General features: G+C 35.9%; 1 protein-coding gene across 7 annotated transcripts in view; it reads left to right on the forward strand.

Moving 5' to 3' along the window:
• Positions 1-14430, forward strand: part of CCDC66 (coiled-coil domain containing 66) — a 51204-nt gene that overhangs the window by 15224 nt on the left and 21550 nt on the right. For 6 of the 7 annotated variants that reach the window (XM_047850374.1, XM_047850379.1, XM_047850377.1 and 3 more), the window contains 4 exons: positions 176-297; positions 1108-1209; positions 13377-13508; positions 14116-14366. In XM_047850374.1, the coding sequence (XP_047706330.1) occupies positions 176-297; positions 1108-1209; positions 13377-13508; positions 14116-14366 (607 nt within the window). The remainder of the gene's footprint in view (positions 1-175; positions 298-1107; positions 1210-13376; positions 13509-14115; positions 14367-14430) is intronic. The other variant, XM_047850375.1, reaches the window with a different exon arrangement.

Raw genomic sequence — 14430 nt, forward strand, 5'->3', positions numbered from 1 at the left:
CTTTTATTCCATATTTCTTAAAATTCTTCTCTGTTTTGTGAGGTAATCTCCCTAAAAAACAGTTTTGATTAGATCTGTATTGGAATCTGCACTCTTTAAGAAGGTCATGATTTGTTTACATGATTTTTTTTTTACATTTTTTATACATTTTTTTTAAAAAGGACATTATTTACAGATGAACAGGTTGCTTTAAAGAAGAAAGAAAAAGAAGCTTCTGAAAAATGGAACAATCCTTGGAAAAAATTTGAAAGTGATAAAAGAGTATGGGAAAAATTTCAAGTTCTTGACCAGTCTAAGGTAAGAGTATAAAAATGAAGCATTTTTAGAATATGAGACATCTTAATTTTACTTAAAAAAAATTTTTTTTTTTTTTAACATTTATTTATTCTTGAGACAGAGAGAGACAGAGCATGAATGGGGGAGGGTCAGAGAGAGAGGGAGACACAGAATCCGAAACAGGCTCCAGGCTCTGAGCGGTCAGCACAGAGCCTGACGCGGGGCTCGAACCCACGGACCGCGAGATCATGACCTGAGCCGAAGTCGGATGCTCAACCAACTGAGCCACCCAGGTGCCCCTACTTTTTTAAATTCTAAGCCATGTTCATATCATAAAGCTTTTTAAAAAAAATTATTTTTCATGTTATTTTATCTCATTCATTCATTCATTCATTCCGTTAGTAGGCTTCATGCACAGCATGGAGCCCAATGTGGGGCTTGAACTCACAAGAGTTCAAGACCTGAGCTAAGACCTGAGCTAAGATTAAGAGTTGGATGCTTAACTGACTGAGCCATCCAGGCACCTCTCATATCTTATTTTAGAACAATTTTTGACCTCAGCTAGGTTCTATTTGCATTCTGTAAATTGTCTTACTATATAGATGAGTGTAGAGGCCTGAGGCACCTCCTTCAGGCTCCTGTAAAAGAGCTCTGCATTTTTTTAGGTGACCACAAAACACTGCCAGTGACCATGTGGTATCCACCACAAGGTTATGTCAAACATAAGTATATACCAGGTGTCCCTTAAGTAGTGTTTTAGTGACCTTTAAATTTTGCCTAGGTTTAATATTATATAAAGAAAGTGTCCTTGTGTTTTCTCTTTGTTTTTAGACTTGTGCTAGCTCTTCTAGCATTCTGTCACAGTCTCCTTGTCAGGTAACAGTGGTCCAGGATGATGGGCACCCACTAATTAGAGTTGGTCAAATTTTAGAGGTAAGTGCCATTACTTTGAATATATAAGCCTTTTAGTACTTGATCTCTATTTTCCTTGAAGGAGTGAATCTAAATATTTTTATTTTATTTTAATTAACAGTTAATTTTTACTGAGTGCATTATGCTCCTTAAATTTAAAAAAATATGAACTTTTCTTTTTTATATATATATATATATATAATAATTTTTCTTTCCTAGTGAACGTTTACAGTTTAACAAATGTGTTCTGAAAATAATGCAGTAACCTAAAGGGATGATTCTGGTGGTAGACGTTTTCGGCACTGGTAGATTTCTTATAGAACCCCTCCAGGTTAGATTGTGTGGCTTCCATGGCTGTTTGTTCTGCTCCATATAGGGCTGACTTGCCTATATCAAAGAGTTCTATAGTTGTTGATAATTTTACATTAACAAAAGGAATGAAATCTGAATTGTATTTTTCCACATTCCCAAAAGTACTTTGACTATTGAAAGGCAATAGTCTTGATAGAAGGCATTTTACAAAAATCTTAGTTTTAAAGGATAATTTTAAGTGTAAAGTTAAAGTGTAAAGTTTAAAAATTGATACATGCAGGGGCGCCTGGGTGGCTCAGTTGGTTGAGTGTTCGACTCTAGGTTTTGGCTCAGGTCACAATTTCCTGGTTTGTGAGATCTGTGCTGACAGCACATAGTCTGCTTGGGATTTTCTCTCTCAGCCCCTCCCCAACTTGTGTGTGCACTCTGTCAAAAACAAAATACTTTGATGCATGCAGATATTACTAAAAATTACAACTAAAACTGTTCATGAAATTGGTAAGAATTAGTTGTTAGCTTATTTACAGTTCAACATTAGCATTGAAGTATCTTTAATACTAAAAATGGTAAGGTATTTTCAGTTACCAAAAAAATTTAGATTGAAATGTTAGTATATCATTTCTTATTGCTTAATTTGTACTATTTTTAGGTCATTTATTATCTGAGAGTAATTTATACTATGATTATTTTCTTAAATTTTTTTTAATGTTTATTTATTTATTTATTTATTAAAAAGAATTTTTTTTTTTTCAACGTTTATTTATTTTTGGGACAGAGAGAGACAGAGCATGAACGGGGGAGGGACAGAGAGAGAGGGAGACACAGAATCGGAAACAGGCTCCAGGCTCCGAGCCATCAGCCCAGAGCCTGACGCGGGGCTCGAACTCACGGACCACGAGATCGTGACCTGGCTGAGGTCGGACGCTTAACCGACTGCGCCACCCAGGCGCCCCAATGTTTATTTATTTTTGAGAGAGAAAGACAAAGCATGAATGGCAGAGGGGCAGAGAGAGAGGGAGACACAGAATCCGAAGCAGGCTCCAGGCTCTGAGCTGTCAGCACAATCCCGATGCGGTGCTTAAACTCACAAATCGTGAGATTACAACCTGAGCTGAAGTCAGATGCTTAACCGACTGAGCCACCCAGGCACCCCTATACTATGATTATTAATGCAAATAAATAATTAGCCATTCGAGGTGACTTTTAAGTGTTTTTACATTTCATATGTATTTTTAAATGATAGCATGTGTCTTTTTTTTATAATCCAAAAAACCAATAAAATTATTTATACTGTGGAGTCAGATGGGAATTGGGGTGGGAGAAGAACTAGAAAATAAAACACACACTAAATGTAAGGCTGGACAACCAAGGCTTAAAGGGTATCATTATCTATTCTCTCTTTTTTTTTTTTTTACTGTTTAAATGCAGTTTTTATACACTTATGTGTATGCATGTGGTAGGATATTGGAGAGATGCTGTTGAGGGGAAATGAATTAACTGTGTAATTTTAAAAAACCCTTCTTAAATATCTGAAAGCAGTTGGCTTCAGAAATCCATCCCATAGTCAGACTGTTATACTATTAAGTTAACCTTTTTGTGTAATTAAGAGGAGCAAAAATTTGGTTGCAAGTAGAGTCACCAAGGCCAATTTTGTTAAAACATAAGGTAACGCATATAAAGTGCTTATTAGAACATTGGCTGACAAATAGCAAATACTCAATGAAAGTTTACTCTGTTTGTAACTTACAAAGCATATCTTTTTGGAGTCCAAGGCTGTTTGGCATCAGTTCTCTCACCAGCTTCCCTTCTTCTTTCTTTTTTTTAAGTTTATTTATTTTGTGAGAAAGAGCAGAGGGGCAGAGAGAGAGAATCCCAAGTAGGCTTTGCACTGCCAGTGCTGAGCCTGACTAGGGGCTCGAACTCATGAACCATGAGATCATGAGATCATGAATCATCCAATCATGAGATCATCATCCAATCATGAGATCAGACACTTGGAACTGAACCACCCAGTTGCCCCTACACTGTAATTTTAAACTGTTGTGTTTCTAAGAAATTTACTTCTAGCCTCAACTTTAAAAAAAAAAAAAATTTTTTTTTTTCAATGTTTATTTATTTTTGGGACAGAGGGAGACAGAGCATGAACGGGGGAGGGGCAGAGAGAGAGGGAGACACAGAGTCGGAAACAGGCTCCAGGCTCCGAGCCATCAGCCCAGAGCCCGACGCGGGGCTCGAACTCACGGACCGCGAGATCGTGACCTGGCTGAAGTCGGACGCTTAACCGACTGTGCCACCCAGGCGCCCCTAGCCTCAACTTTTTTGAGAACATCTCACCTCCATGCAGACTTGGCTTTCCCTAATCACTACTCCTTGCTGGGAAACCTCTTAAGTGAAGGAAGTATATTCAAATGCATTCTTTAACATGGGGAAGAAAGGGAGGTTATCATTCTGCTAAGTTTCTTAATGCTGCCACCATACTATAGTTCTGCATTTGGCCAATAAAAAATTATATGTTTTTTCCTTTTTAACCTTTTTTTTGTGGTAAAATACACAAAACATAGAATTTACCATTTTGATCATTTTTAAGTGTACATGTAGAGGGATTCAGTACATTCATTTTGTCAGTCAACCATTGCCGCTGTCCACCTCCAGAATTTTTTCATCATTCCAAACTGAAACTATCCATTACAGTCACTCCCCATTTTTCCCTCCCCCTAGCCCCTGGCAGCCATTCTAATTTGTCTATGAATTTGACTATTCTAGATACTTTAAGTGGAATCACGTAATATTTGCTCTTTTGTGTCTGACATACTTCATTTATACTGTTTTCAGGGTTCATCCGTGTTATAGCATGTATCAGAGTCTCATTCCTTTTTAAGGCTAAATAATATTTCATTGTATTTATAATACTGCATTTTGTTCATCCATCCAAATGTTGATGGATATTTGAGTTGTTGCCCCTTTTTGGCTATTATGGAATAATGCTGCAATGAACATTGGTGTACAGACAATCTCTTTGAGGCTCTACTCTCAGTTCTTTTGGGTAGATACCCATATGTGGAATTGCTGCATCGTATGATAATTTTATATTTAATTTTTTGTTAGGTTTTACCAGTTTTAATTTGGTAATTTTATATTTAACTGTATTGTTTGCCATAGTTGTTCTACCATTGCACATTTCCATCAGCAGTGCACAAGGATTCTAATTTCGCCACATCCTCACCGACTTTTTTGTAATAACTGACCTAATAGGTGTGAAGTGGTAGCTCATTGTAATTTTGGTTTACATTTCCTTAATGATTAGTGATGTTGAACATTTTTTTCATATGCTTGTTGGCCATCTGTGTATCTTCTTTGGAGGGATGTCAAGTTTTGTGCCCATTTTTGAATTGGGTTTTTGTTGTCGTTGAGTTGTAGGCATTCTTTATTCTGGGTATTAATACCTGATCCGATGTATGATTTGTACCATTCTTTATGTTGCCTTTTCACTTTCTTGATAGAGCCTTTTGATGCACAAAAGTTTTTAATTTTGATGAACTCCATTTTATGTTTTTTTTTCCTTTGTTGCCTGTGCTTTTTGTCTCCTATCCAAGAAACCATTGCCAAATCTGATACAGAACTTTTCCCCTATGTTTTCTTCTAAGATTTTTGTAGTTTCAGTTCTTATGTTTAGGTCTTTGATTCACTTGGAGTTAATTTTTGTATATAGTGTAAGATAAGGGTCCAGTTTTATTCTTTCACATATTTTGCATTGGTATCCAGTTTTCTCAGCACCATTTATTTGAAAAGATTGTCCTTGATGGTCAATCATGATGACTCAGTGATGGTCAAAAATCATGTGACTGTAAATGCAAGAGTTTAATTCTGGGCACTCCATTCCATTGTTCTGTATGTCTCTTTATGTCACTGTCTCACTCTTTTAATTGTCCAATCTTTGTAGTAGGTTTTGAAAGCATGAAGTGTGAATTCTCCAGTTTTGTTCGTTTTTAAGATTGTTGTAGCTCTTCAGGCTTTCTTGAGATACCATAGGAATCTTAGGGTGGATTTTTCTATTTCTGCAAAATGCATCAAGTTTTTCATAGTGGTTGTGTTGAATCTGTAGATCACTTTAGGTAATTTTGACAATATTAAGTTTTCTGATTTCATGAACACAGAGTATCTTTCCATTTATTTGTGCCTTCTTTAATTTCCCTCAGCAGTGTTTTACAGTTTTCAGTGTACACATCTTTTGCCTTCTTATTCCTAGGTATTTTATTTTTGGTGCTATTATACATGGAATTGTTTTCTTTTCTTTCTTTCTTTCTTTCTTTCTTTCTTTCTTTCTTTCTTTCTTTCAAGTTTCTTTGCTTATTTTGAGAGAGAGAGAGAACATGTGGGAGGGGCAGAGAGAGAGAGAGAGAATCCCAGGCAGCATCTGCATCATCAGCACAGAGCAGAGCCCGTGCTTGTAAGAACAGCAAGTTGGTCCTAAGTAGCATATATCAGGTGCCTTGTCCAACAGTTGGGAAATATTTTTCTCAGGCACACATGGATATTTACAAAAAGTGATTTGTGTTAGGCCATAAAGAAAGGCTCAGATAAAATTTAAATAGCTATTTTACAGTGATGTCTGACTACAAGTAACTTAGAAGTTTTAGAGATTTAAAAAAAGATTTTTTTTTTTTTAACATTTATTCATTTTTGAGAGACAGAGAGCAAGCATGAGTGGGGAAAGGGCAGGGAGAGGGAGACACAGAATTCGAAGCAGGCTCCAGGCTCCGTGCCATCAGCAGCAGAACCCGACCCGGGGCTCAAACTCACGAACTGCAAGATCATGACCTGAGCCAAAGTCAGACACTCAACCGACTGAGCCACCCAGGTGCCCGTGCAAAAAGAGATTTTTAAGTACTACATATGTATTTGGAAATTAAAAATCACACTACTGAATAACTTGAGTAAAAAAATCATAGTGGAAATCACAGATACTTGGAACAGAATTACAGTGTATATGCATACATCAGAAACACATCATAAGTTCAAGAGAAAGTGTATTAGAAAAGAAAATCTTTAAATGCTAGGTGTCTAAAGAAGTTAGAAGAAGAAAAACAGAATAAATTATTTTTTTTAATGTGTATTTTTGAGAGAGAGGGTGTGCATGTGCACATATGCACAAGTTGGGGAGGGGCAGAGGGAGAGGGAGACACAGAATCTGAAGCAGGCTCCAGTCTCCAGGCTGTCAGCACAGAGCCCAATGCGGGGCTCGAACTCACGAACTGTTAGATCATGACCTGAACTGAAGTTGGACACTTACCCAACTGAGCCACGTAGGCGCCCTAAGAACAACAGAATAAATTCGAAGAAATCATGAAAATAAGGATACCAGTCCTAACCTAAAGCTGAAAGTTGCCTGTTTGGAAAGAAGTAATAAATCTCTAGGAAAGATGATCAAGAAGATAAAAATTATGAGTGGCATAATTACAGAGAGTAATCAGTAGTGAATATCTTATGCCAACAATTCTGAAAACCTTGGTGAAATGGACAAATTACTATAAAAATTATAACTTAAAGGAACTGACTTAAAAGGAAACCGAAAGCTTGAATAATCCTGTTACTGTTAAAGGTAGATCTAGTTAGAAAGATTTTCCCACAAGAGATGCAAAATACCCAAGTGGTTTTACTAACAGTTTCTACCAAACTCTATTCACATGATCAGGCAGTAAAAATATGGAATAGCTCCCAATTAATTCTATAAGACTGTGTAAACTTGGTATTAAAGCCAGAAAAATACAAAACAAAAAAGGAAAATAAAGTTTATTTTGTTCAGGAATATATACCCAAAAATTCTAAAGAAAATATTCCCAATTAAAATTTAGTAATATATAGAAAGGCGATAATATATCATGACTAAGGCAGATTTTTGCTAGGTAGTTAAGGAAATATTTTAAAATCCACAATAGGGAAGAGAGAGAGGGAGGGAAGCAAACCATAAGAGACTCTTTAAAGATAGAGAACAAACTGAGGGTTGATGGAGGGGCAAGGGGGAATGGGCTAAACGGGTGATGGGCATTAAGGAGGGCACTTGTTATGGTGAGTACTGGGTGTTACATGTAAGTGATAAATCACTAGTTTTTACCCCTGAGACCAATATTATGCTATATTTTAACTAAAGTCTAAATAAAAATTTGGAGAAAAAAATCCATTTTCTTATAGACTCCAAAATAAAATACAATCCACAAGTATATTATACCATTTTAATAACAAAAGAAAACATTTCAATAGGTGCAGATAAAGCACTTGATAAAATTTAACCCCAGTTAAGGAATTTCCAATTGAGTATTTAAAAAAACAAATCAAAACACTACCATATGTTGGAAAAACTGGATAGCTACATGCAAAAGAATGAAACTGGACCACTTTCTTACACCATACACAAAAATAAACTCAAAATGGATTAAGGACCCAAACTTGAGACCTGAAACCGTAAAAATCCTAGAAAGGAGCGCAGGCAGTAATTTCTGTGACATCGGCCATAGCAACATTTTTTTTTTTTGTTTAGATTTCATCTCAGGCAAGAGAAACAAAAGCAAAAATAAACTATTGGGACTTCCTCAAAGTAAAAAAGCTTCTGTATAATAAAGGAGATAATCAACAAAACTAAAAGACAACCTACTGAGTGGGAGAAGATATTTGCAAATGACAAAACTGATAAAGGTTTAGTGTCCAAAATAGATAAAGCACTTATGCAAGTTTAACACCAAAAAAACCCAAATACAATTCAAAAATGAGCAGAAGACATGAACAGACATTTCTCCAAAGAAGACATACAGATTGCCAAAAGACATGTGAAAAGATACTCAGCATCACTTATCATCAGGGAAATGCAAATCAAAAACACAAACGAGCATTGGTGAAGATGTGGAGAAAAAGGAACTCTCATGCACTGTTGGTGGGAATGCAAACTGGTGCCGCCACTGTGGAAAACAGTATGCTCCAAAAATTAAAGATAGAACTACTATATGATCCAGAAATCGCATTACAGGGTATTTACCCAAAGAATATGAAAACACTAATTTGAAAGGATATATGCATCCCAGTGTTCATTGCAGCATTATTACAATAGCCAAATTATGGAAGCAGGCCCAAGTATCCATTGATAGATGAATGGATAAAGAAGATGTGTTATATATGTACAGTGGAATGTTACTCAGCCATAAAAAAGAATGTAATCTTGCCATTTGCAACATGGATGGAGCTAGAGAGTATAATACTAAGTGAAATAAATCTGAGAATGACAAATACCATATGATTTTACCCAAATGTGAATATAAGAAACCAACAAAGAAAAAAAAAGCAAACTGAAAAATAGACTCTTAATTATAGAGAACAAACTAGTGGTTACCAGAGGGGGGATGGGTGAAATAGGTGGAGGGGATTAAGAGTATACTTGATGAGCACTGAGTAATGTGTAGAATTGTTGAATCACTATATTGTACATCTGAAACTAGTAGAACATTGTATGTTAACTATACTGGAGTTAAAAAACAAAACCCTAAAGCTAACATCCTAAGTGAGAAATTTTAGAAGTATTCCATAAGGAGATAAGATGTTCAGGTTATTATTTGTTATTGATTGGTCCTAGCCAGTATAGCAAGACAAGGGGACAAAATTAAGTCATAAGAACTGGAAAAGAAAAAATAAAATTGTAATGATTTTTCATTTATATAGAAATAAAACCTAAAACATCTATGGACAAAAAGTGAGGATTAATAATTTGAAAGGCCATAAAATTTTAACAAATTTCATAGGTTCAGATTACACAGAATATGTTACCTGATCACAGTGGAATTGAGCTAGATATCAGTAACAAATAGTAAAAAGAAAATTTCCAAATGTTTAATATTTAAGCAATACAGTTCTGTGTGAATGAAAAACAAAGTATATGAACTCTGAAAATGAAAATATTGCTTATAAAAACATAGGTTTTCTGTGCTTAGAGGTAAGTTTATAGACTTAAATCCATTTCTTGAAAAAGGAAGACTGGAAGACAAAACATTAATGATCTAAGTAATTCATTTAAGAAGTTAGAGAAAGTAGAGCAAAAATTATACCCAAAACAAGTAGAAGGAGAGAAATAAGATCAGAGTGGATATTAGTAAAATTGGAAATAAATATACAGAATTAAGAGATCAACAGTAGTCCTTTAGAAAGGTTTTTAAATTGATAAACCCCTTGTGAAGACTGGCATGAGTGAAAAAGGGGATACCACTAAAGGGTCTATGGACATTAAAAAGGTAAGAATGGGAGTACCTGGTAGCTCAGTTGGTTGAGCATCTGATTTCAGCTTAGGTCATGGTCTCACGGATCGTGAGTTTGACCCTCACATTGGGCTCCCTGCTGCCAGTATGGAGCTTGCTTCAGATCCTCTGTCCCCCTCTCCCTCTACCCCTCCCAAGCTTGTGCTCACTCTTCCTCAAAAATAAGCTTAAAAAAAAGTAAGAGAATACATGAACTTTTGTCAGTACGTTAGAGAATTTATGAAAATGGACAAAATATTAGAAAAAACAAATTACTAAAATTGACACATGAAATGGAAAATCTTGATGAACCTATTTATTAAAGAGCTGGACTCCATCATTAAAAATCTCACAAAATAAACCCAAGGCCCAGACATTTTTATTGGTGAATTCTTCCACGTAACTAAAGTAGAAGAGAAAGCTTTTCAAGGTTTATGAGAGTGGAATAAACAAAACCTGATACTCAAAGCTGACAAGACAAATATTTTGATATGAAAACTTGACAGTACAAGAAAGAGAAGAATTTTATTTTTTATTTTTTATTTTTTTTAATTTTTTTTTCAACGTTTATTTATTTTTGGGACAGAGAGAGACAGAGCATGAACGGGGGAAGGGCAGAGAGAGAGGGAGACACAGAATCTGAAACATCAGCCCAGAGCCCGATGCGGGGCTCGAACTCACAGACTGCGAGATCGTGACCTGGCTGAAGTCGGACGCTCAACCGACTATGCCACCCAGGCGCCCCCAAAGAGAAGAATTTTAAATGGTACATCATGATGAGTTGGGTTTATTCAAGGAACACAGGCTGGGTTTAACATTCAGAAGTCAATGATACTCCCTTGTGTTTTGAGGAATGACAGGTAAATTTAATCAAAGGGTTAAGATATAAAAATATGCTGACATCAAGGACACAACACTGGTGGCCCAAATGTCCACCAACTGATGAATGGATAAAGAAGGTGTGGTATATATTTATACATACACACACAATGGAATGCTACTTGGTGATGAAAAGTAATGGAACCTTGCTATTTGCAACAATGTGGATAGAACTGGAGGGTATTATGATAAGCGAAATAAGTCAATCAGAGAAAGATATCCTATGATTTCACTCATGTGCAATTTGAGAAACTCAACATATGAGCATAGGGGAAGGGAAGGAAAAATAAGATAAAAACAGGGAGGCAAACCATAAGAGACTCTTAAATACAGAGAACAAAACCGAGGGTTGCTGGGGCGGGGCGGGAGGGTGGCAGTTGGGTTAAATGGGTGATGGGCATTAAGGACGGTACTTTTTGGGATGAGCACTGGGTGTCATATGGTAAGAGATGAATCACTGGGCTCTACTGAAGCCAAGACTATATGTTAACTAACTTGAAAATAAATTTAAAAAGTTCTCTTTGAGGGCACCTGGGTGGCTTAGTTGGTTAAGTGTCTGACTTTGGCTCAGGTCACGATCTCAGGGTTTGTGGGTTTGCGCTCTCTCTCTCTCTCTCTCTCAAACTTTAAAAAGTACTCTGTGAATATTACTGTTAGATTATAAAATACATGGAGAAAATATTTGCAAATTACCTGATAAAGGGCTGTATCTAGACTATATCTTTTAAAACCCCCAAAATTCAGTAATAACTAATTTTTAAAATTTCTTTAAGTCTATTTTGAGAGAGAGTGTGAGCAGGGGAGGGGCAGAGAGAGAATCCCAAGCAGGTTCTGTGACATTAGCACAGAGCCTGACATGGGACTCAAACCCGTGAACTGTGAGATCATGACCTGAGCTGAAATTAAGAGTTGGACGCTCAACCGACTGAGCCACCCAGGTGCCCCAAGAGAAAATAATAATTTTAAGTGTTTCCTAGTAAGTTAGAGAAGTAAAACGAATTATTCAAGTGGTAAGGAAGTTATAAGACATCCTTGAGTAGGAAGTGGAAGACTGAATTAAAAACTGATTTTTTAAAAATTATTTTTTAATTTACATCCAAATTAGCATATAGTACAACAGTGATTTCAGGAGTAGATTCCTTAATGCCCCTTACCCATTTAGCCCATCCCTCCTCCCCCAGCCCATCCAGCAACCCTCTCTTTGTTCTCTATATTTAAGAGAAATGAACTCATTAAGTTTTCCATAGGGTTGTAAAGACACGTATACAAAACATTTTGTGAGTGATTTTAGAAATTTTCAAGGGTAGTTTTGACTTGTACCTAAACTGAATAATTTGTAACTCGACTGAAATTTGAAACCACGTCTAGTTAAATCAGACTTAAACAGATGACAGAGTCTAAAATGATTGAGTGCCATGTTGAGAAAGTCTTGTAAGGAGGTAAAAAGGGACATTTGCTTCTTTTCCATTTTGATCTTCAAAATCATATTTCTAGAAATAGAATTGTTGAATTACTTACTTGAAGATAATGCTTCTTTTGAAGTGACTCTTTTAGGCTTAAGGAAATGTGACGGTTTTTATCTCTTTAAAACATGTAAGAATACATGAGATACTAAAATTTTTTCTTGTTGTATAAATATTTCTTTCCTTTAACTAAAGCAGTTTGTCAATTGCCATTGTTTCTGTTAAAAACAAAGGTAGAGGGGCGCCTGGGTGGCTCAGTCGGTTGAGCGTCCGACTTCACTCAGGTCACGATCTCACGGTCCGTGAGTTCGAGCCCCGCATCGGGCTCTGTGCCGACAGCTCAGAGCCTGGAGCCTGCTTCAGATTCTGTGTCTCCCTCTCTCTCTGGCCCTCCCCCCATTCATGCTCTGTCTCTCTCTGTCTCAAAAATAAATAAATGTTAAAAAAAAAAAAAAAAACAAAGGTAGAAAGTAGCATTATGAGATATATTGTGACTGTAGTAGTCTATCAAGCTGTTTTTTTTAATTATGTCCTGCAGTTATTTCGTGTAACAGTATGTTTGTTACTTAGCTGGTGCATTTCAGGACAGTTTGAGTAGTATATATTATTTTCTTTTTGTTAGAGTATCCTAAATTTTCATAAATTAAGAAGCAACAAATTTTTATGCTACTATTCTAATTTTTGTTTTTTTCTTAGAATTCAAGGACTTAACCTAGACACAATATGTTTATCTTATTGAAATGTCATCTACTGTGATAAGGCTGTAGCAGTAGAAATGGAAAAGAGGGATCTCTAGAGAGACATTATGATTCAATAGAGAAAGCCTCTGGTACTCATATCTTCCTGGCTCTTGGTCCAGAGGCAGTATTTCCTGTGTTCTGAAGCCAGATGTAAAACAGTATTTTACATCTAACTTAAATGATCAGTAACTCCTTTCAAAGTCTAAATGAGACTATTAGGAAAAACTTTTAAAAATCTTATAATTATTTTAGAAAAAGAATTTTTTATTATAAAATTCCTTTTTTTACATTTAGTTACCTTACTGTGTTCTCTACTTCTGTATGTTACAAGTATGATTCTAGAAATTGGAATAGATCTATTTAATTGTATAACTCAAATTTTTTTCTTTAAAATTATTGTTCCTCTTAGAGATCAGTGCCTTTCTGCTTAAATCTATATAAATTCTTGGCAAGATTTATAAATATAAAGTGGTTACAAAAAGAGAAGCGAACTTCAGCTAGTATTGATGACTCTTGTTTAGGAAGCAGTACCACTGGAGCACTCTTTCAATGCTGTGAAACAAGAACAGCAGAGAAAATGGATCGAAGATTTGAACAAACAAATAGAGGATGATCGGCAAAGAAAAACAGAGGAAAAAATTACATCTTCAAAGGTAAGGTGGCAAATATATGTGGATATAAAGGTGAAAAAAATAATTTCAAAGTCTTTAATCATAAACATAAAAATATCCTGAAACTATTTGACAAGACTACACTATTCAAATTCTTACACAGTTGTTCTTCTGAAACTTTTATCGAATGCATTTAGTAAGTGTGATTTTGCATACTTAAAACTAACTTCTTAGGAATTTCCTAATTCTTTGAATTTCTCATATTCTTGAAGCTAGTTACCAAAATGTATATGGAATCAATAAAGAATGTAGTTTCATTAATTTTATTCTTATTCTGTTCTGTGGTAACTTTTAAAAATCATGTTTGAGGGGCACCTAGGTGGCTCAGTCGGTTAAGGATCCGACTCTTGATATCGGCTCAGGTCATGATCTCATGGTTTGTGGGTTTGAGCCCTGCATCGTGCTGTGCACTGACAGTGTGGAACCAGCTTGGGATTCTCTCTCTCCCTCTCTCTGCACCCCCCCTCCCCCACAGAATAAACAAATAAACATTAAAAAAAATTTTTTTTTTAATTGTGTTTGTTGTATAGGACTTTATACATGTGAACAATTGGAAAAATTCTTAGTAATTCTTGCTTATCATGATTAGGGTGAGGAACATGACAGATGGACAATGCATTTTGGTTCATTAAAGAACTATCCTGCTTCTCAGTCTCAACTCTCCTCTCGGTCAACATACAACCAACCAGAGTACTTCTGTGTCTCTCCGGACACTCAGGAGCTGGCTGATATCAACAGTGTTTATACACCTATGAGTGGAAGCCAGGTTGAACCTTCAGAGGAGGAACATATAGCAAAACCTCTTAGAGATACGACTATGGCAAACAGTCAGAAAACGAAGTAAGTTTATTCTTCAGTATTGATTGAGGTTTAAGAAAGTCTGTGCTTTATTAAAAGAGCTGTT

The sequence above is a fragment of the Prionailurus viverrinus genome, chromosome A2 (genome assembly GCF_022837055.1).
Source record: "Prionailurus viverrinus isolate Anna chromosome A2, UM_Priviv_1.0, whole genome shotgun sequence".
Classification (NCBI taxonomy): Eukaryota; Metazoa; Chordata; class Mammalia; order Carnivora; family Felidae; genus Prionailurus; species Prionailurus viverrinus.